General features: G+C 39.7%; 2 protein-coding genes across 11 annotated transcripts; both read right to left on the reverse strand.

The window, feature by feature from the left end:
* Nucleotides 1-785: 785 nt before the first annotated feature.
* Nucleotides 786-5,918, reverse strand: LOC104441262 (protein BASIC PENTACYSTEINE6). Of its 7 annotated transcripts, XM_018872023.2 has the most exons (5): nt 5,797-5,917; nt 4,970-5,118; nt 2,742-2,873; nt 2,256-2,420; nt 786-2,141 (listed from the first exon to the last, which is right to left on the reverse strand). In XM_018872023.2, the coding sequence occupies exons 4-5, from the start codon at nt 2,322-2,324 to the stop codon at nt 1,239-1,241; spliced, it is 972 nt and encodes a 323-aa protein (XP_018727568.1). In that variant the 5' UTR covers nt 2,325-2,420; nt 2,742-2,873; nt 4,970-5,118; nt 5,797-5,917; the 3' UTR covers nt 786-1,238. The 7 variants fall into 7 exon arrangements, with proteins under 7 accessions (XP_018727568.1, XP_010052615.1, XP_039167278.1 ...); XM_010054313.3 differs by lacking the exon at nt 4,970-5,118 and having other exon boundaries at nt 5,797-5,918; XM_039311344.1 differs by lacking the exon at nt 4,970-5,118 and having other exon boundaries at nt 2,256-2,424; nt 5,797-5,918.
* A 6,769-nt stretch (nt 5,919-12,687) lies between these two features.
* Nucleotides 12,688-18,867, reverse strand: LOC104441263 (pentatricopeptide repeat-containing protein At3g03580). Of its 4 annotated transcripts, none has more exons than XM_039311626.1 (4): nt 15,613-18,867; nt 14,975-15,102; nt 14,561-14,639; nt 12,688-14,465 (listed from the first exon to the last, which is right to left on the reverse strand). In XM_039311626.1, exon 1 carries the CDS (start codon nt 18,814-18,816, stop codon nt 16,144-16,146), a length of 2,673 nt encoding a protein of 890 aa, XP_039167560.1. In that variant the 5' UTR covers nt 18,817-18,867; the 3' UTR covers nt 12,688-14,465; nt 14,561-14,639; nt 14,975-15,102; nt 15,613-16,143. The 4 variants fall into 4 exon arrangements, with proteins under 4 accessions (XP_039167560.1, XP_039167561.1, XP_010052623.2 ...); XM_039311627.1 differs by having other exon boundaries at nt 14,728-15,102; XM_010054321.3 differs by lacking the exon at nt 14,975-15,102.
* Nucleotides 18,868-23,474: the final 4,607 nt, after the last annotated feature.

Consider the following 23,474-nt stretch of genomic DNA (forward strand, 5'->3'; position numbering starts at 1 on the left):
AGAAAAAAAATAACAAACTCCACCTAATGTGACACAAACACTTCTAATTTTATTTTTTTTTATTACTAAAAATCTTAAACTTGCCCATTGCAACATAAATATCTATAACTTTTTTCCTTTTGTCATAAAAAACCTTAAACTTAAACCAATATGACAAATATACACGTGGATAAAACTAAAACAGACAGTATATATTTGGGTTTTTTCATGTTATGGTTCTTTATGACAAAAAAAAAAAATAAAGCTTAAAGTACTTGTATCACAATGGGTATAATTTAGGATTTTTTTTTGTATTTGCCCTTTAAGTTAACCTTGTTATCGTTGATTGCTTACGACAATTAACAAACATTATCAATATTAGGCAAACAACCTCCTTCCGTGTACGCAAGATAGATGCGATATACCATCAATCTACGAAAAAGACAATTCTGGATCCACTAAGACAGTGGCACCGAAAGGCATCACTCCTGTATTCTCTATTCATCGCGAAAGTTGTCCGTCTAGAAAGTTTAATTTGTCCCGCAAGACAAACCGTAAGATTTCTGAATTATTACGTCAGAAAAAGAGGCATCCAAAGGTGTCTCTGGCTTAAGAAGAGCTCCTACACAGATGACTACATCCAGTCTCGTGGAAAGCACATGAGCTGAGCCAATTTGTAACGACATAATCGCCTTTTCCGATGTTGAAGTCGCAGATAATTCCATTGTTTGATCGCGCAGAGAGCTTCGTCACCGCTCAGATCTCAACAAAAGAATTCAGAACTGCACCCCCAACCAAAACCGACAAAACCAAATTCGTCAGATGGTTCGACAGATCGCAGTCCAACACTTCTCCGAAGTTACGGCAAAACCATAGGATTCAACTCTTTACAGTTACCTTACGACTACAGCCCAGACGACTACAGCAAATTTTGCATGCCTAAGAAATATTTGGGGGCAAGGGGACATACAACCTCTTCAGGCGTGTCATTACAAGAATCTGTCCCATGAAGGGTAAGAGAGGTGAAGAGAAGCTTTACAATCATGAAGTGCCCCCACAAAGACTCCGTCTAACATGTTACACAATCAACTCTTTCCTATATGTGCGTCGCCTAACCATTGTTGTGCTTCACGCTAGTGGCTATCACTAATCACTGAATGCTCACATATCTTTACGAGAAAGACCAAGGAAATGCACATCCTATTCACCAGTTGTGCCACCCTTTTATTCCTCCTGCCAATTGGAGACTTTACTAACAGCTACTTGATTGTGATGTAACGGTTGGTTCCGTGCTTGGCCCAGTGGTCCTTTAGATCCACAGGACTTGAGAGGTCATAGCCTTCTGCTGCAAGGCGGCTCAGCAGCTTGCCAAAAGCACTTCCACTCATTTTCCGGCCACCAACTCGAGCGTGGCGCTTGTTTGGCACAGCCGGTAGGGGATACATAGAGATGGTGGTCGTGCAACATGAAGACTGCCAACCCCCATTGCCCCATTTATAGCATTGCCTTGCAATTCCAGTGCATGAGCACACAGGGGAAGGCATGGTCGAATCATCAAAAGCTACCTGGTTTAGCCCTAGGTCCTGACCCTTCCAATCAGACTTTGGCACTCCAAATGGCTTGTTATAACCATCATCTCCGTTCAAGAGCTTATTCAGGTCATCAGTTTCCCTTTTGACCTTCTTAGGAGTTTTTGGAGCTTTCTTACTAGTTGACATTGCCTTGGCCTCTTTCGTCCGTTTCGTCTGCCGTGATCTTGTTGCCTCAGATGCAACCGGGGATATTGGCAGGGCATCACTTGGGTGCATATCTCTGGTGCCATAAGCAGCTTCACTCATGCTGGACACATGATGCACTTGCTGCTGTGGATGGTGCATGTGCTTCACGCCTCGAGAAATCTGACATCCTGGGGGACACGAGGAAATGTTACCACTAGTCAAGGAGTTTTCTCGATACTGAAGAGTTGCAATGGCATTGTCTCGTTCTAAATAAGCGTTATTTCTTTCAGCAATAGCCATATCTCTTTGATGAAACGCTATGTCCCGCTCTGCAATTGCTGCCTTTTTCTCAGAAAGGGCTAAATTCCTTTCTTGAAGAGCTGCATCTCTCTCCGCCATAATACCCATTATCTGCTTCATTGAAGGCTGATGTTGCATCAACCACTGCAATGTAAAGCAGATGACTGAGTAGAAGCACCAAGCTTGCAAAGCCCTTTTTTTCAGTAGAAGAGCCCAATTCATTATAAAAGAGGCATCATGAAGGTTTGCTTTCAATACCTGGCTCTGAGCATTTTTATAATGATCAGCTTTGTGTCTTCCATTTTCGCGATGCCCACCATCATCCATGTCAGACTCAGGTTAAAATAATACTCCAGCAGCCCAGCCCCAAGTCAAATTGGGTCAATCAATCTACTTTAAATAGCTTCAGAGGCTGCAGGCTTCCTATCTCAAAAGGGAAAGCAGAAACTGTTAATGTGTTGCACAACTGGGAAGAACAAGAATCTACTAAAAGATTAACAGCATTGACACCACTCGCACGGGCAACACAATATATGAAAACAGATGTTATGCAAATTTGCAACCCTGTCTGGGAGATTATTACTGTAAGAAAGCATTATAGGAGGTCTAAAGAAAAAGGAACCCCAAATCAACAGCACCTATATTTCCTGTATTAAAAAGGATATACACTTTCACTAATTACTAAAACCAGCTGACCCTATGTGAAAATATGATTTGCCCTGGATTGCCTTCTGAAATTTGTACCTTCCACTGTTTCTTCCATTCCCATTTCACAGGGGGGTGACGATGATGCCCCACGCAAACACTGCAGTTACACTGCAGTTCATGCCAAACAGTGGTTCCAACGGTAAACTGAGCTACATCAGTCAACAGTACCTGATGAAAAACCAAGCTTATAAGTTCTCAAAGGCAGTCATAGAAAATCCTGCTAATTTCTTCTGGTAAGAAACACTGTCAAAGTGTCAGTACTTGAACCAAAAACTAGAACAAAGAGAGACTCAGAAGTAGACTCAGCTAAGAACATGGTTAATCATCAACATTGAACAAACAGAATTCAGAAATAAATTCTAAACTTGGCTCACATGAGACAGATCTCCATCACGTCACCTGGAGATCAGCAGAAGAACTAACGCACCCTCTATGCATCGATAACTAGTACACTCACATAAAGGCATGTCACCAATAAGACAAGAGGAAGTTCTACAGAGGAAGTCATTCAAAAACACTAACACTATCAGGGAAACAGAAAGTTCCAGGAGGCACTCTCTTCTTCTTCTCCCTTACAGTTTTTTCCTATCTCCCTTTTTCCCACACACAAACTTAATGCATAGAGCTTTGAAGCAAATATGACGCAAATGAAAGTTTCACTTCAGATGTACAGAGTACCTACTACAGCCAGGAGCAAGAGAAATAGATGACATAAATACATCAAAAAACAATTTCAACAGACTCCAACCATCTTTGAGAAAGGATTTCTGAGTTCTAATGTAAGGGTCTAGAATGGAGGAGGCACATAAAATTCCAACATCAAAAATAACCACAGCCTAAATACATGTCTGCATAGTACTGCATCAAAATTTTGCCACCTAATCCTCTCATTTAAAAGGTACTTATTAGAACATTGATCATTATTTCACATCAATCCACACATGTACAAAGTCCTAAGTTGCAAGAGATATTCATTTCGGTACCCTGAAATAAAGCTTTAGTCATTAATTTCATTGAACCTACTAGATTCCTTCTAGTTTTCAACCAAAATTGAGATTTAGCATGTACATCTTAACAAAATACTTCCCTATCTAGACAGAAGGCTAATGAGTATCGAACCAAATCAACTGATTACGATAAATCACACATCTAGATATACACGTGTCATCTCCATACATTGATTGCTCCACATGAATTCTCAGCCGCGATTTCTGGAGACACAATCTCAAGTACAACTCCTTATGCAAGCCACAGTCCATCATTTATCCTCACCCACCAAGAACAAGGAAAGTTACTGGCTAAGAGGCCAAACAGACACAAAAAAGCCACTGAACTAACCTAATTATTACCATATCAGAGTTCGATATCATCACACATTCTTAAAAAGATAGCTTAGCATCACGCCATCAGTAATATCAGCACAAAATAAGAGCAATGCCACAAGAAAACCACTGAACTCGCATTAGACAAGCCATCGAGCATCAAATTCTCCTAACACCATCTTAAATTACAATGAATATGGTAAGCGTGTGTCCTCATACTACACAAAGTTTGTGTCCTTAAACTAACTGGTCAAAAGCTTTTCCAGAATTGAGACCTAATATTAACTTCAGAGCATATCTAAAATTCATGTAATCCATATTTAAAATGGGAAGACAAATAGTTCTTTCCATAAAATTTATAAGTTATTCCACATATCACACAAATAAATCCAAATATGTGAGTTCGACTATTAATATAAAAAAGTTAGATACACGCCTAAACAAAAGGACATTGACCACTTAAAATAAGTGAACATTAAAGACATTACTTGTGTGCATACAAACAGACATACGTAAGCTCAGAATATATAAGCACAATATAATTTTACATCCCTTGTTATATATCCAATGTGATCTCTCATCTTGTTTCTTAAGTGCTTAAGAATCTTTATACTCATTAAATATAATACACAACTTAAAATCAGCATCAGTATCTTGGTTCAAGAACAGATCACCATAAGAGAGGGAGAGAAGGACAAAGCAGAGGAAAAACAAAAGGAAAAAATATCCGAGAGTTTTCAAAAGTATGAATTGCAATGTTTCATCCTCGCCACCTCTTTTCACTTTGATTTCTACAACGCACCGAGGTGAACAAGGTTGCCCTAACTAACAATACAGAAACAAAAATTAGATCATCCCGGAGTGACCCATGGTGACTTTTAACACTAGTAACCGTGGTTTCATTTGCCTATATTGCGGTTTCTGCCTTGGTAAAGGCTTTACCTGCGGGTGGTTTTCCGTAAATTAAGGCGCTGTTGAAAACTGGGAACCTGCCTTATGTAGGGCCGCCGGCCGCTGTCACCAGACTAACTATTCCCTACTCAGGAACACACCCCCTCTCCTCCAAAGCATCCCTCAAAGTTCATTCAAGCCTTCACAGCAGCCACATTCAAACAAAGTACCGCGTTAAATCACGGCAATACACTCCACGTTAAGCCATAAGAACACACGCAAAACTACCGGGTCGCCAAAGGTTCTCTAGCGTAGTCAAAAGCTATTCAAAGTGAGTCTGGAAAGTAGCAAAACAGCCCCCTACTCGAAACCGGCAAAGAATCAATGTAAAGAAATCTCGGCCCATTGCAAAATTCATACTTCCGCACTCGACCGAAGACAAAAAGCTCGACCAAAGCAGAGAAGAACAGGAAGCGGAGAAAAAGAAGCCGAGAACGCGAGAATCAAATCTACGACGAAGCAGAAAATAGCTCAGCAGCAAAAAGACAGACGAAAAGAAAAGCGCTCCGAAGAACGCCAACTCTACCGAAAGCTACTAACTCCAATCCGATACTAACACTCGATGGAGACGAGCGAGACCGAGCGTATCGCGAAACGCGCGGTAGATGCGAGTCGCGGAATCCCGCGCGATTGCCGCAGGCACAAGAGCAGAAGCGGAAGAAGAAGCAGCAGCTGAAGCAGCAGCAGGAGGAGGAGGAATCGGAAGGGCTCCGAGACTACCAGCCGAAGCCGACGCGGAAACGGGAGCGGGGAGAAAACCCTAACCGCGATCGGAGAAGAACGGCCGGGTTAAGAGAGAGAGAGAGAGAGAGCTTTACCTGCGATGGCGACGGAGAGAGAGAGAGAGGAGAGAGAGAGGGAGAGTCAGAGCTGACCGAGCGAGTGCTAAGGGATGACGCAGAGAGAATCGCCAGCAGGCTTTCCACGACCCCCCACCTCGAGGGATTGGGTTCCCCCCCTCGGTGGGGCCCACCTCCCCCAGCCAGCCGTCGGATATCGACCCAATCGATCTCGTCCGTCCGTCTCTTTTCTTTCACCCCCGTCCGTAACCTGGAGAACCGGTTAACGGCCCTCATCACACCAACTCCCCCGGTCTCCTCCCTCGCATTTAATGGCCATGAAAGCGACTTCGAGGTCCCCCCCCCACCCGGCCGAAAGAGGAGAAGCGGGAGAAAGGAGCAGAAGCAGAAGCAGAAGCAGTAGGCGAACCCTCTCTTGCAGAGGGGAGCGGAGACGTGGCCTTCTTCTTCGCCTTACGGATCCGCTGCTGCCACGTTCATGGCGAACGAGCGTGGTCAGTAGCGAGACGGACCGTCGAGAGAAGCAAATTAAAAAAATAAAAATAAAAAACTCGTTTTTTTCCAGCAGGAGCATTGCCTAGAGAGAGAGAGAGAGAGAGAGAGAGAGAGAGAGAGGGCGACGGCGACCCCTGAAGAAAGATGGTTGAGACAGAGTCTTGGTTTTTCCGTCCGGCGACGGCGGAGCGGGAGGCGGGGTTCGGGCAAGAAACAAGGAGGAGACAGAGAATCTCGCAATTCTTTTTTTCTTTTCTTTTCTTTTTTTTTGTTTATCTTTTTGAGAAAAGTAAAAATACCACTTTCCAGTCCACCAAAATTTGGAATAATTTCGAAATTATGAAAAGAGCTCGATATTATTAACGTACCCCGTCGTCATCATTTGCAAATGTAAAAGTTTCGAGTCGAGGAAAAGTCAAATCCATCGCAGGATTTCAACGAAATAAAAGTTCATCTGAACAAGCAATTAGACATTTTGGATCTTCTTGATTAGTCACTGATCTTTTCGCATTTTTATAATACTAATCCGATCGCTCAAATTCTATCAATTATAAATCCATTCATCGACTCTGAAATGTCTCTCTAAACTAAACACTCGTCACTTGTTTCAAATGTTTTCCACGCCTTTAGCATTTTCGGATCCTACAAACACCATACTATATATTTTATCGTGAAACACCCCAAAATCTTTCAAAAAGTACATAGATCGACTTGTGAGTTTTTCATCTAGCTCAATATGTCAATACTTGACCTTTCTGCAATAATTCTTAGATGAACTGTTTCAATTGAAATTATATAATTTATTAGAAACTAATAATCTACGGAATAAATATAATCAAAGATGATTTCAGTATGATAAATGATTTTATTATAAACAATATACACGGACTAAAAAGAATTCTTTTAATACTTAAGTAAAAGCAAGAAAGATAAAAAGAAAATTGTGGTTATTAGGACTAGGGTTAAACCCGCATTAGGCGTTTGTACAAAAGTGAATATATATGTGTGTGTGCGTAAAAAGATAATAGATTGAAGGTTACCCAAAAAAGGAAAATGATGGCCAAGTATAATGGTGGCCGGAATATCATTGTTAAGTTTTTTTTCATTATTTCATATAGGATATTTTGGAAGATTTAAAGAACAAGACAAGAGGGTGTGTTGGCTTAAATTTATCAGCCTTCATGCACATACTAGGCGCACGCGTGATTTTTGAATAATTATAATTGACTATACCTTTTAAAATTTCACTTCCTCCATGTTCTAGTTTTTCTCGACTTCAATTATCTAGAAAAATAGGATTGCGATTGTAAAATTGCAAAAGTCACCATTAGGCTATCCACTGCTTCACTAAATTGCACAAGATTTTATCGCAAGGGTATGATGGTAATTTAAGAGGTGGAAACTAAAATTTGAAAGTTGGCTATATATAAGCACTTAAAGCACTTGGGAAAATTATCCAAAATTTTATGAATTTATTGTATGGAAAATAATTTTACACCTTTTAAATGTATCGATTTAATCTTAAATACTTTAACAATTTGTCAATTCAGTTTTAAACATTTCAATTAACTCAATTTAATCATAAATATTTTCATAATTTACTAATTTAATTATAAACATTTAGACGATTTACCAACTTAGTCCTTTTAATTACTTTAGGTCGGAAGTTGCTGACATAAACATTGGTCATCCAACACAAAATGTCATTGACTTTGACAGCTTTTTTTTTTTTTTTACTATTCTAATTATTTATAATCTTTTTGAATTTTTCTTTTTCTTGTCTTTCTTTTTTTACCCTTCTTCCTCCACCAATCACCAAACCTAGACAATGACGAGTGACTAGCCACACACAATCGTCAACCTCGCAGTTCTCATTGAATTCAGGAGGGAAACTCTTGCCAACCCTCCCCTATGGTCAGTTGCCAGCCATCACAGAGGGCCATGCGATTGGCTAAAAAGAAAAAAACAGAAAGAAAAGAAGGAAAATAAAATGAAGAAATTCAAAAAAGTATTAAAAAATTCATAAAATCTTTTAAAAATTGGAAAGCATTGTTCACACCATTTGTAGTATTATAGGGGGTGCATGACAACTACCTATTTCTGTTTCAAAAATAATTTTTCTATTCTAGACCTGTTTATGGAATAGAAATCCGTTTGATAAACTTATTCCGTTTTTCTATTTCCAGAAATAGGTTTGGAATAGAAACTAGAAGTAGAAATTTTCTACGTCTCTATTTCTGGAACAGAAATGAGAAATAAAAATTTTTCTCATCGTTCGTCAACCGGTCCTTCATTTGTTGCCGTCGACCACCGTCCAATGCCACCCCGCCCCGCGGCCGCCATCGCCGCCGGTCGCCGCCGCCACTAGTCACGTGTCGCCGTCTCCGCCGATCACCACCGCCGCAACCGCCGTCATCCGTCACCATTATCCACTAGTCTGCCGCCATCTGAAAGGAAGAAATTTTGTGCCGTTATCAAACGAATTTCTATTTTTAGAGTAGAAATTTTGTGTCATTATCAAACAGTTATTTTTGTTTAGAAACTCTTCTAAAAATAGAAATAAAAAAATCTATTTCTGTTCCAGAAACTATTTCTGGAACAAAATAGTTGTCATGCACACCTATAGTATCCTACGTGGCATGATCGTGTCATGTCAATAATTTTTTACTAAACTTAGCCCGAAAGACTATTTGCCAAAGACTTAATAACAAATTGATAAAATGTCAAAATATTTACAATTAAATTGGTATAACTACAAAATTTTATGATTAAAATTGGCCACCATACAATAGGCTTAAAATTTTTTAGATAATTTTCCCTAAAACACATGATGTGTCTAAAAGATAAAACCTCTTACTAATTTAGAATTATTATTTTAGGGGAACTTTGGATTTCTAGACAAACTTTGGTTTTGGCATAATATATAAAAGATAAGATTGAATAGTTAAAAAGTAGATACAAGTAACATCAAATTTTAATGGGATACGTGTACTGAAATTCTTAAACTTGCAAGATGTCGAATCAAGTCATAAAATTTATTAAATTAGTATAATAAAATCATTTCATTAACTCCGTCCATTTAGACTAACGAAAAATGTTGCCGTGATTTTTTAAAATATTTTCTTCCCCAATGTAGCAATGACGTGGATTAAATTCCATTTTTTTTTAACCAAAATCTCAATTAAAAAAATTTAAAAAAATTAAAAAAGGTAAAAAGAAAAAGAAAATCCAAGGCAAGGGTAGTAGGCCCTTGCCACCACCGGCCCCATCGCTGAAAAGGGCCAATAGAGGTCGATGGGGCCTCAATGAGGGTCGGCAATCCTTGCCAACTACAAGCGCGGGCTCAACAATCCTTGCCTAGATCTAAGTGGAGGGACTCGCCAACACTCGGTGCGGTCTAGCAGAGGGCCACCACAATTGGGCTAGGGCTAGTGACCCTCACTAAGATCTGGGAAATGGTCGCGACCCTCTACTTAGATTTGGGTAAGTGTCGCCAACCTTAGCTAAGGCCCCCACAATCCTCGCCAACCCTTTCTAGTGATGGGCACAACAATGGCAAGGGTAGGCCCTTGCCTTGGATTTTTCTTTTTCCTTTTTATTTTTTAAAATACTTTTTTATTGTCATTTAATTATTTTAGTTTTAAAATTAGAATTTAATCCAAAACGACGTTGTTTTAGCCTTGTGTTCTATGTTTTTGCCACGTAAAGTCGGGTAATCTGAATGGACGAAGTCAATAGAAGGACTCGATTGTACTAATTTAACAAGTTTTAAAACTAAATTTCACTTTTTGTAAATTTTAGGACTTAATTATACTTTTGTGACAAATTTAAGTTATTCTAGTTGTTCTAGTGAATAAATCCCAAATTTTAATACTAGAACTACTGATGAGATCGAGACGTTTAATAAATGTTTAAGCACTGCATATTCTTAGTGTTAATAAAAGTTGTTTAATTACAAAATAACTTATCACTAGTCGTGATAGAGACTGATATGTTGTAAAAATTGAACTTATTTACAACATGTTACAACATCAAATAACATGCTGAGTGCTTTCCAACCCTAACTCCCATGAACCGTGATGATTCCAAAGCAAGTGGACCGTAATTATATATGAACTGTTTGTCTGATATTTGATCATGAATTTTATTAGTCTTATTAGCATAATAATGTGGTACAATAAAGTTAGATGTGTTACAACTTGTTATGACCCATATAGTGGAAAGGCGTTTTGTCATATTTTATTGAGTTATGACAAAGTCAACCCAATTACGACATGTTACTATGATCATGACAATCTCAAAGCGAGTGGGCCGAAAAACTAGAAGAACGGCTAAGTTTAGAGAATTTACCTATGATGGCGATTGAGAGAGAGAGAGAGAGAGAGAGAGAGAGAGATGAGTGATTATGGTTTTAGTTCATTGATTGGTACTCCATCGTCACATGGAGCAAATCCGACAATTGATAAATTGGAGACATGAGATGGGTTCAGCTCATGGAACAGTACCTTATTTCTATCATACGGTGAAACAGTCTCGCTCGAAAGGGGTAGGCAATAAGGTTTATGTCTTCCTCAACCAGCTGAAGGATCAACTTGTAATTTCTGCTTCTCAAAAGTAGATCCGTCAAATGAGTGATTAATCCATTTAACTCGTTTTAACCTGTTTCCATACAATACAAATCTATTGAACCATACACAACTTATATATGATCTGACCCAATCCATATTGTTAAGACACTTCCATATTTAACCAAACCTAAAAGAACTTTGAGAGCACGGAATGAGTAAGCGGAAGATCAAATAAGGGAGGGAGGGAGGGAGGGAGGGAGAGTCATAAAATGAGTCGTGTCTAAATAAATCGTGAACTCATTTTATACTCATATTATTTTAGGTTTTATCCTTTTAAGTTATTTATGACCCATTTACTGAATACATTTGATCCATATAATAACTTGGCCATCAAATATGGGTTAAGAGACTTGTCTATAACCTATTTTGACAGATTTATTAAGAAGGGCTAGAGTTCAATTTATTAGTTCATGCCCAATGACAAATTTTAAATTCTTCGATTCTCACTTTAGATAATGTTAACTTGCTCTCTTGGCTGCCCACGAGAGAGCCCACCGTTGGGGACCGTGGCTTCCTCCGCCGGTACCCAAAAGATAAAAAATGGACGAGGAAAAGTCCAGCGAAACTTTCGAGATAAGCGCTCCGGCGACCAAGTTAATAACATGAGAGAGGAAAGAAATGAAGGAGTGAGTACTCATGGCTCCCTATCTCTCGAAGACTTACGCCGGCCACTATTTATCGACGACGGCGAGATCGGTCCTAGTAATTACATCTTCTAATATCCAGCCCCTAGACTTACCCAAGTCGAATCGATTATCATAATGTCGCTTGCGAATGTATTAGTGAGATGATGATTTTCACTATTGCCACAAATGACGACTAAATTCACTAAGTGAAGTCCGTTTATTCAAGAAGCATATGATCTACGATACACCCAAAAAGGACCAACAAAATAACAATCATCTCCAATTTACTCTACATCATCCATATTACAGTACACACATTGATTTGGAGAGGCAATATATAATATTCATTCGGTTTTTCAGGCTGATTAGCAAAAAGGTTCACAACCTTTTGCCGTTGCTGGGAAATTAACACGAATTTTCAACCGTCTCAATAAAACACACCACCTCCTACCATTGTTGCAAATTTAGCAGAAATTTTGAACCATCTAAAAAAATACAAAAGCTTTTACCATTGTTGCAAATTTAGCATCCGGTTAACATTCCATCTATTCTTGTCGTCATCTCTTCCTTGGGTTAAATATGAATTGACGCAAATTTAACATATATAAGTTTCATAGCATAATTAACAGAAGAGTGTTTAATGATCCACTTGGCATAATTTTAAAATCTGAATATGTCACATTAGCACGAATTATTGGCCTTAATTTCATCACTGCCCAACATAGGGAGTAACTTTAACTCGCAATAGCCTCAGTTCTAATAGCTCCAATTTCTTCTTCAGCTCTAGCTAATTTCAATTTAATTTTGCTGACGAGTTTGCAAGGCTTCGTTTTGAAGGGGAAACATGTGCACATCGGCACAGTAACAACCACGTTATAACAACACATAGGAAGAAATGAGGATGGATAGAATATTAACGGACGCTAAATTGGCAACAATGATGAAAGTTGTGTATTTCTTTGAGACATTTACGAGTTCGTATGAAATTTACAGCACAACTAAAAGGTCATGTGTTTCTCAAGATGCTCGAAAATTTGCAATAATAGTTAAACGTTGACAGGTGATTACTCAATGACAGAAGATAATGGAACAACATGGAACATCAATTAGAGCCTATTGAGATTAAGCAGAGTTTTATAACATAAATGTGTCAAGAGAGGTAGTAAACCACCACGAGTCCACTAAGTTCTATTAATAACATTAACACACAGAGATTCCCTATTAAACCACCCAGACAAAAATCCATCAAACAAACTTCATCCCAGCAAAGAATGATATCAAGCAAGTGAACGAGGGACGACGAAGCCAGTGGGGTTATGACCACGGATTCCTCCGACCTATATTTACTTTTCACAAGTCAAACACCTTATCTTCCATCTCATTCTGAGAATTTCAAGAACGATATAAGCTTGAAGCCATTACTTTTGCTGTGCTTGGTGGTGACTTTCATCCTGGTTGAAAGCTGACGACTTCTCAAACATGCCAGACATGATTTTCATTTGATCTTGCATCTTCTCAAAATCTTATAGGTTGAGAACACAAAGAACTTAACGCAGCATTAAGACCAGTAGTTTCACAATCTTGCCATTCTCAGAAAGATGAGAATGCAAACAACTGCTTCTCCAGCAGCTTCATAACCAGCATCTTGTCCTTTATCAGGGTGACTGCATCGAACATATGTTGCAGATCCACCCAACTCGACTCTTTTGTGATCTCTTATTTTCATTGTCAAACCCAATGACTTTGGAATGACGGCCAAAAATCAAGACGACTTTGATTTGTTACGGCAGAATAAACAGACACGAGTTCTTTTTCAACAGCAGAATTAAGTTTCTGCTGCAGCTAGGAACAGCACTAAGCTGCAGCATGATTAAATCAACAAATCTCTAGTTCAGAAGCAGATGAACTGAATACCTTCTCTGCAGCCATCCTTACACAGCTCTTTTTCCTGGTGGTGCAGATTTGTTTTGCTCTGTAAGTGGACCTAGCCGAAACGTTCTACATTCCAAAGAGCAACGTGCCCATTATGTGACAGTGATTAGGAGCGATCATAATGTGCTGCTTTTAGATCACTTGTAAATTCTCCATTTGGATTTATGGATGATGCGAACCTCTTCTTCATAGCTTGTGTATGGGTAGAATCAAACCAAGATTATAGAGAGAAAACACATAACATCACTTTTACAATAAGCATTCATTATCAAACATGAATACCTTTATATTCAAAATGATAGATTACCTAAATAATTCACCTGATGTCCTTTTTTCTTTCAATTAATTTAGGCATCTAATGCCATTTTCTAAAATTCAGTGGTGCTAACTCAGCCTTTCTCGCAAAGGCTACAAAACTACCAAGTAGACCTCCTTCATCTCCATTGGGCTGATCTTCTTATTCAGACCTGACCCCAAACAGGCTTTCCAGAATAAACATCAAACCAGTTTGGTAAGCATACCTTTGGTAATAAAAAGGGCCATATAGATTTTCCTTCCGTGAAACCTAATGGAACTTAGGAATGATTAAAGTGGACGACTGTGACAAGCTTTAGGACTAAAATGCATGAAATGAAAGTTTTAAAACTAACATGCATTATCTTGACAAGTTTTCTGAATTCTGCTGTAAACATCCCCCTCAATAATTATACTGAGAAAGCTCAGTTTCTGCAACTATAGAGGCTCGGCTTTTCCACAGTAATCTGCAACAGAAGACTAGGTTTTCCGGTGCAAAATTCAAACTTAGGGAACTTTAGTCCGCTCCAGATTCAGTTTTCTGTACCAGAAACCGAGTTTAGTTGCTGCAGCATAGAATTTGGCTATCCAGTGCTGAAAAATGAGTCTACTGCTCAGACTCTTCAGGTCTTTTGCATAGAAAGATAGATTTCTACTCAGATACTTTGCACCAGAAGACTGAGTAGTCATCACAGATTTCTCCCCACTAAAACTACAGAGAAAAATTGAGTTATTACTGCAGCAGAAAACAAACTATAATTTAATCATTTTGATATAGATTTCAATTCAGAGTTAATGTTCACTTACTGCTTAACTGTACTTGTTTGGAATCATAATTATTGGCCTCGAACAAGCTGTCCCATTAACTTTTCCATGTAAAGTGAACCTACAATCCATATTTAGATTGCACAAACATCATATACTATTCAAATATAATGTGTATGAATATTGAATGACCATGATTCTAATATCACCTGACTCATCTGTCCTCGAAAATCAGAATTAATGTTCATTTACATACAGCTTAACTATACTTGTTTAGAGTCAGAATTTTTGGCCTCGAACAAGCTGTCCCAATAACTTTCCAAGTTAAGTGTAACTTGAGTCTACAATCCATATTCAAATTTCACAAACATCATTTACTATTCAAACATAATGTGTACTAATATTGAATAACCACGATTCTAACATCACCCGACTCATCTGTCCTTGAAAAATCACCTAACAAACTTTTGTCATCAGTTACTGAATTAGAGCAGTCCACGTCATTGGACCATTTCCCAATTGGCGCAAATGTGTGAATCCACATGCCTAGTTTTGCTCGAGTGCTTCTCATGTATATAGAATTGCTGCAGAAGTGATAAAAAAGATTTGTGAAAAAAGACTGATTATTTCAAATATACATAAGAAATCATATAGGATGCACAGAGAAGATAAAGCAAAATGCACCTCTCAGTAAATTTACACATCATTTTCAGTAACAGAGAAAGTACAGATAGTCTGTTTTCTTACATATTCTTTTGCCATTTCTCTTTGATGGTTGTAATGTTTGTCCAAATTCTCCCATGATAGTTGTTTTGTTTGTTTAGTAATCCCAGAGGCACACTGACTATCCGTAAGGTAAAGACAACTGCTTTCTCCTTAATGAGAAAAGTATCTAACAGGAGTCACTCACACAACCTGTTTATTGCTTCAAAGTTGGAAGCATAATCCATTCATCCCTAACTTACCCCCTTTTATTCAATTATATAAGGTTTAACATGAAAAATTTTGCAAATGCAAATCATAATTTATGTGAAAAGATATCCAAGTTAAATTACACATACTTTGAACAGGATCTAGTAGTCGGAACTCCTTACCAAGGGAAGTGCTTGCTGCAAATTATACTACTCAAGTACTCATCCACATTGGCAATGCTACAAGCCGTTTCACCTTAAAAGATTCCAGCATTTGAGCCACCCTTCTGTCCATATTTCTCTCTTTCGGACTCTGTCATGGCGTGAATCTCATACGGACTAAAAAACCTGAAGAGAATCTCCAACTCAAAGCCTGGCACATTTCTCACGCCCACCTGGATGCCATACACTGTAACCGAAGTCTCTGCACTGCTTCTTCAGTGAGCATTCCCTACACCACCTGTCTTTCCCAAGGATATAATCTCCTTGATAACGTTGATAAACAATCTGCCAAAGGAAGTCCTCCCAACCTTTTCTTCTTCTCTGCCTCCAATTCTCCAACTATATGAGCGTTCCCTTATGTTGGTTATCAACGTGGATAAAGCAAAACTTAGCGGCAAACTCCAGCTGGAAGATTTCTGTAAAAATATTCATGGCACTAAAGATTGATCCTCACTCACACAAGCAAAATAACCTACTAAATGAGTGGATCTCTCACCATCGATCACCACAGCTACAAGCTCCATTTTTAAAGAGATGGAAGCGATTCGCATCTCTCACTAAAATTTCTCTTTGTACAATATTAGATATATACTTGGAGACAGTATGGCAATCAGCACAAACCCTAAGGTTCTTCATTATCTGTAAGGGGCTTCCAGGTTTTGTATTTAGCAAACCAAATGCTATCGCGAGCCTTTCACTGTGCCCACAAAGCATGTCCCTCTTCTCATCATCGTCAACATCATGCAGGACACATTGCAAATCAGGAACATAGCCTTGTTTAGCCATCAGACTGCCTAGAATATCGAGCAACTGATAAACCTCCTCAAATTGTTCGAAGAATCTATCCCCTGTACCAAATATATAAACCCTTTTCTTTATCTCCATCCAGCTACAGCCGGCACTTTTTTTAAGTCCTTTGGATCTTATTGATTTCCGTACTGATCTTACTTGTTCCCACTTCCCCATCGAGGCATATACATTTGAAACTAAAACATTATACCCGGTCATGTCTGTATCCAATTCAATAATCCTCTTCGAGACCCGTTCAGCAATTCTCATGTTACCATTTGCACGACAAGCACTAAGTAGAGCTCCCCATATGCTTGCATCTGGCTTCAATGGCATTGAGAGGATAAAATCCTCTGCCTTATTTAAATGCCCTGATCTAGAAAGAAGATCCACAGCGCAAGCATAGTGTTCCATTCTAGGATCTATGTTGTACTTATTCTTCATGCAGTCAAATAGATTTAGTCCCTCCTCCACCAAACCTGAATGGCTACAAGCAAAAATTATAGCAATGAAAGCGACATGATCAGGAAGGATGCCAGCAACTTCCATCTGTGCAAAAGCTTTCAATGCTTTCTGCCCCTCACCATACATCCCATAAGCAGAGATCAGTGCAGTCCAGGTCACCACATCTTTTACTTTCATAAGCTCAAATACTCCAACAGCACTCTTTAGATTGCCACATTTGGAATACATCTCAATTAGTGCATTTCCCACTGGTACATTTGATTCGAATCCCAATCTGAAAATATATCCATGTATCTCTTTCCCCTGCTGTTTAGCAGCAAGTAAGGAACATATTGGCAATATGCCCAACAACGAGGCCTCATCTGGCACCAGTCCTTCATTTCTCATAGCATTGATCATTTGAAATCCTAAATAACAATCCTGATGATGAATGCATGCAGAGATAATTGTGTTCCAAGTGACAATATCACGCATATCCATGAGCCCAAAAATTCTCAGAGAATCCTCCAATTTACTACACTTGGCGTACATATCTATGAGGGCATTACAAACACGCAAATCCATAGCAAATCCTGACTTCACTATGTGACAATGGACTTCTCCCCCAATGTAAATATCTGCAAACTGAGTAGATAGAGATAGGAGCATCACATGAGTAATAGAATCAGGTTCATCTTCCATCTTCATCATCTTAAAAAGCTGCATTGCTTCCCCATATGACCCATGTAGGATATAACCATTTAACAAGGAATTCCATGATACAGAATCCCTATCTTTCATCTTATTAAATAGTTGACGTGCAGCAAGTAGATTGCCACCTTTAGCATACATATCTAGAAGAATATTGTTAGCCCTAGTATCAAACTCCATTCCTTTCCTTACTGAGTAATCATGAATATTAGTTCCTAATTCTAAGTCACCTAAGTGTCCACAAGCACGGAGAACAGAGGTGAACGTCAATAAATCAGGTGTAAATGTGGTGATCATTTCCCTAAACAATTTGATCGAGTCTTCAAACAATCCCAGTTGACAATACCCACAGACCAGGGTGTTCCAACTGACAATATCTCTAAATACCATCTCATCAAAAACTTTCCGAGCATCCGTAACATTGCCAAACTTGAAGTACATGAAGAGTAGCCCATTCCTCACAATGCCATCTCCATCCACCCCGATCTTCTCAACCAAACCGTGAAGCATTCGACCCTCTCTCACTGCTACCAAACCTCCACAAGCAGGTAAAACGCTGGACACGGTATACAAGTCCGGCAGAATCCCATCCATTTTCAACTCATTATAATACCACAAAGCCTCCTCCCAGTACTGATTTGAACTGTACCCCGATATCAGACTATTCCAAGACACGACATCCCTGTGAGGCATTTCCTCGAACACGTGGCAGGCTTCGCCCATGTCATCAAGCCTCGCGTACATATCAATCAGAGCATTACCAATGTACAGGTCCGAGCCAAACCCCGCTTCCGAAACACGTCGGTGAACGGCCTTACCCATCTCGGCATCGCCCAAGCCCGCACAGGCATTGATGACCGAAGGGTACGTATGCGCATCGGGTCGAACACCGACGTCCCGCATCCTAGAGTAGAACCCAAGGGCTTCGGAGAAAAGGCCGTTCTGGGTAAGTGCTCTGATGATGGAATTCCACGGGTAGACATTGTTGGTGGGCGCAACGCGGTCGAAGACGGAGATACAGGAGGCGGGCTCTCGAAAACGCGCGTACTTGCTTATGAGCTTGCCGGTCAGGAAGGCGGATCGGTCGAGCCCCGCGGTGATGGCTAGCGCGTGCGCTTTGCGCAGTTCTGTGGAGCTTCGGATTGACGACAAGGCTTTGGAGATGGAAGAATACAGAAGTTCTCGGGCGTGAAAGCTGCATCCTGCGGCGGACAAGGACATGAGACCCCCCGAGTTCGACCTGTTTCGGGTGGCAGCAGCCTCGCTGCGTTTTCTCCGTTTCCTTTCCTGCCACGCGTGGTTGATAGCGAGGGAGAATATATACATTTTGGCCCCTGAACTTTTGGGATTGTTGAAACTCCTCCCCCCACGTTCCAATCTTTGCAATTGCGCCCCTCTCCCGACTTTTTAAAATTGGTGACAAAGTACCACTTAGAGCACGCATGGTAACCATTTAGGGCCTGTATGGTAACATTTATGTTCCTTCCGATTTTTGTTCTTTTATTTCTCAAAACAAAAAAAAAAAGAACAGAATTCCGTTTGGTAACGTCAACTTGTTTATCTATTCCTCGGAATAGAAAAGTAGCCCGAGAATAGATTTGGAGCAACAAGAAATTAAAAAAGAAAAAAAAAAAGGTAACTTCTTGTTCTCGAACAATTTCTATAAATAAGCAAATTTTATTTTTATTTTTTTATGTTCTTTTCTCTTACCACGGCCACCTCCAATTGCCTAGAGCCACTGTCGCCGCTTGCCTGTTGGCCGCCACCGCCTTCGACTACTAGCCGTATGTCGCCACCGTCGGCCACCTCTGCTCGTCGCTGCCGCCGCATGACCGCCGGCCGCCGACCATCACTGCCGACTGCCGCCGCACACTTCATCGGCCGTCGGCGGGAATAAAAATAGAAAAAAAACTATTTCTAAAAAGAAACTATTCCCCAGCCAAGAAGCGTTACCATGCACACCCTTAATTTCTAACTAGAACTATTTTTAGTTCTCGAAAATAAGTTTGGAATGTAAATCTATTTGATAACGCAATTTCATTCTTTTAGTTTTTGGAACAAATTTTTACTCTAAGTTTGAAATAAAAATAAAAAGTAAATATTTTTACTTCTCTAAGTCTAGAATAGAAATTAAAAAAAAAATGTTCTTTTTATCACTCGTTCTCACTACTAGTCGGCCACCCACCCACCATTTGCTACCATCTATCGTCCACCACCCGCCGCCAGTCACCGGAAGCCATTGTCCACTGTTCACCACACATTGCTAGCCGCCACCATCAAATGTTGTCTATTGCTCGCCATTTGCCACCTGCCACCAGTCGCCATTGCTCACCACACACCATTGGTTGTTGCCGCCGCTTGTCGTCCACTGCCCATCGTCCACCAACCATCGTTCGCCAATCATCATCCACTGTTGCCATCCGCCACCGCAACTCAAGGGGGAGAAATTTTGTGTTATTATCGAACGAATTTTTATTCCGGGAACAAGTATTTTGTGTTGTTATCAAACGTGTATTTTTGCTAAAAACTTGTCCGGTGAATAGAAATTGAAAAATCTAATTTTGTTTCAGAAACAATCTGAAACATAATGATTATTATTTATACCCTTATATTGACTCTACCCAAATTCTTTTCACATATATGACCACGTGGCTGTTATGATTAGTTACGAAATCCAAATCGATTTTATGTCATCTATATATGCAAGAAAATATACAAGGGCTATTCGGAAATATATTCCAAAACTTTATATCGATGTGCTTTGAGGCAAATTGCGAATGTTGAAACGTTGGGGGCATCGGTTTACTTTAAATTCATTTCAAAGACTAATTTCAATATGAACAGCACATTACCCGCGCCATGCTTCGGGAAATTTAACAATGAAGGTGTTTATATTAGTTCTTTAAAAAACAGAAATTCATTTCCTAGCTCTACTAAAGCAAATTGCTACTACGAGTATCCCACGCTTTGCCACGGTATAAGTAGACTTTTTGCCATAATATTAGTTGATGTAAGATCATACGTTTTAGTTATACCCACCATCATGCCCGTGCTACGCCAAGTTTGTATATTCTTTATGGTTCCTGTTCTATAGTCAAGATTAAGAGGAAGGTATAAACCAGTGTTTCCACAAATTCGCTCGTGCTTTATAACTATAGTTTCCATACCCGTTACGTTTATTTGGGATCATCTCCCGTTAGAAAAAGAGCAAGACAAAAACAAAATAAAATGGAAAAAAGATAAGAGTGTAATCTTGTATCGCGATCATCTTGGGAATAGAAATCATTAAATGAGTGAGAATTAGGTTCATCTTTCTTGTGGGACTAATGATATGCAATACTGAAATCATGCAATTACATTACATAACACCGACAAATATTAGGACCCAACATTGAAAATCTAATCATAGACCTTCTCTTGAGTCTTGACAAAACGAATGCAAAAACCGCATTGCATAACTCTACCAATTGATAAAAGTAGGCTTATATGGAACTTACTCTAATTATGGTGGCAATTTTATCAAGGAGCATATTATGTTATCCGCAACCATTATTTTGAGAAACCTTTGAGAGACAACAGCCATTGCACAATAGCATGCCACAAACATTATTAGAAACTTAAATTAGTAATCTGCAAAGGCTGTAATATATGAGTAGATGGCATCCTTGATTGCTATGGATGAGTAAAACAAGTGTAAATTGAGGAACATGTCCAATTATATAGTGTTCAACCTCATTTCTCTATTTTTTTTTAATTAAAAAAAGAATTACCCACTTAGGCCCCGTTTGTTTGTGTTTCTTTTTCTTGTTTTTAAACACTTTTTCTGTTTTTTTGTTCTGGGAACAAAAAGGAACAACGCGTTTGGACGCGTTTGTTCCTTTTTGTTCTTTTTGTTCCTGGAACAAAAAAAAGAAACAAAACAAGAAACACAAATTTTGTGTTTCTTGTTTCTGAAACACTTTTGAGAAACACTTTTTTTTTTTTCTTTTTTCTCTTATTTTCTTGTTCTTTTCTCTTTTGGCCGGTCACCGGCCTCGCCCATGGCCGGGCGACCGGCCGACGAGGGCCGGCGGCCTCGCCCGGCCACGGCGAGGCTCGCCGTAGCCGGGCGAGGGTCGCCTCGCCATGGCCGGGCGAGCTCGAGCCGGCGAGCCTCGGCCTCGCCGAATGCAGGGCGAGCTCGAGCTCGCCCGGCCATGGCGAGACCGACCTCGCGCCGGCCCGGGCGACCTCGATCTCGCCCGGATCCGGCGAGGCCGACCTCGCCCGGCCGGCGAGCCTTGGCCTCGCTCGGCGGTGGCCGGCGAGCCTCGGCCTCGCCCGGCGGTGGCCGGCGAGGCCGCGCCTCGCCGGATCAAGGCGAGGCCGACCTCGCGCCGGCCGGGCGAGCTCGATCTCGCCCGGATCCGGCGAGGCCGAGCTCGCCCGGCGGCCGGCGAGCCTCGGCCTCGCCGGATCTAAGCGAGTCGGCGTCGCTGGTGGTGGCTCGCGAGGCCGCGCCTCGCCCGCCGGCCCCAGGCGAGCTCGGCCTCGCCGGATCAAGGCGAGGCCGACCCTCGCCAAAAGAAGAAAAAAATGAAAAAGAAAATAAGAAAAAAAGGAAAAAAAAAAAAAAAATAGAAAAAATAAAAGAAATAAAAAAATTATCCAAATTTACCAAACATGTTTCTGTTTATTTTTATTCCCGGAACAAGTTTACCAAACGCGTTGTTTTGTTCAAAAATTGTTCTTCGGAACGAAACACTTTTTTCTATTTCTGTTCCCTGGAACAATTTTTAAACAGAAACGCAACCAAACGCGCCCTTAGTCATTATTGACCATCTTACATGACGTATCATCACGTTAATGAATCTTTAGTTAAAATTAGCCCGAAGGACAATCGTGAAATTTCGCACAAAAGTTTAGGACAAATTGACAAAATTAAAACATTATGATTAAAGGCATTTGTGTACAATAGATTTATGATTAATTGATAATGTCTCTCCATTTTTTCCAACTTTTTTTGGTTGCAGAACGAACTTCAGTGGATATATTTTACTAAGTGTATGTGAAACTGACCGAAAACAAGAATACATACATACATACATACATACATACATACATACATACATATGTATACATACATACAAGAAGATGGAGTAAAAGACACAAGCTAGAATTCCTTGTTACCGTGACATATGCATCGGTATCACTAAAAGCAAAAACTCGAATCCACATATTTAGAAAAATATATAGAAGATACATCAAATAAAATCTACATAAATGGACAAATTAGAAAAGTCAATTGCAAATGCAATGAAAGGAGGATTTACCGTCTCTCTTAAAGTAAATTTACTTTACACAAACCAAACATCTCCTAATATAATATTTAATATTAAATCACACATTTATCTAATAGTTAAAATTTTTAGAACAATTAGCAGTAGTTCCACAAAATCTCATATAATATCAATTTAGGGGTATTTACCTTCACATGAAATTTTTTTATGCATAGTACTAAGTGAAAAAAAGGGACAAAGTACAGCCCAAGTGTGACATCCTGAATTTTCAGAATTCGTTTTCGATTAAATAAATCGGGCCTTTCATCGAAACGCTAATAGTGCTATTCTCTGAGCTGATCACTCACGAGATAACTGGACTATCTGGGGAAGCAAGTAGGGAATTTAAATGCAATTGCACTTGAGAATTCGACCAAGAATCGACTGCTCAACCGTGTTGATCTACAAGGGTCATTACGGCACCGTCAGAGATCGATTAGAAATCAGAGATAGGTCGATTCGACTGAGATATGTGATCAAATTATGGGTGATTCCACTTGATTGTAAAATTCTCATCGATCGGCACTAAATTGATTTTCTGTCGTTTTGGTACTCGGTGTT

Source organism: Eucalyptus grandis, chromosome 4 (genome assembly GCF_016545825.1).
Source record: "Eucalyptus grandis isolate ANBG69807.140 chromosome 4, ASM1654582v1, whole genome shotgun sequence".
NCBI classification, from domain to species: domain Eukaryota; kingdom Viridiplantae; phylum Streptophyta; class Magnoliopsida; order Myrtales; family Myrtaceae; genus Eucalyptus; species Eucalyptus grandis.

What these genes read in the sequence shown, in the direction of transcription:
- LOC104441262 (XM_010054313.3), bottom strand. Translation starts at nt 2,324, where the DNA reads ATGGATGATGGTGGGCATCGCGAAAATGGAAGACACAAAGCTGATCAT. An exon ending in ATAAAAATGCTCAGAGCCAG is followed by an intron (nt 2,142 to 2,255) that starts GTATTGAAAGCA and finishes TTTACATTGCAG; the next exon opens with TGGTTGATGCAACATCAGCC.
- LOC104441263 (XM_010054321.3), bottom strand. Translation starts at nt 18,816, where the DNA reads ATGTCCTTGTCCGCCGCAGGATGCAGCTTTCACGCCCGAGAACTTCTG.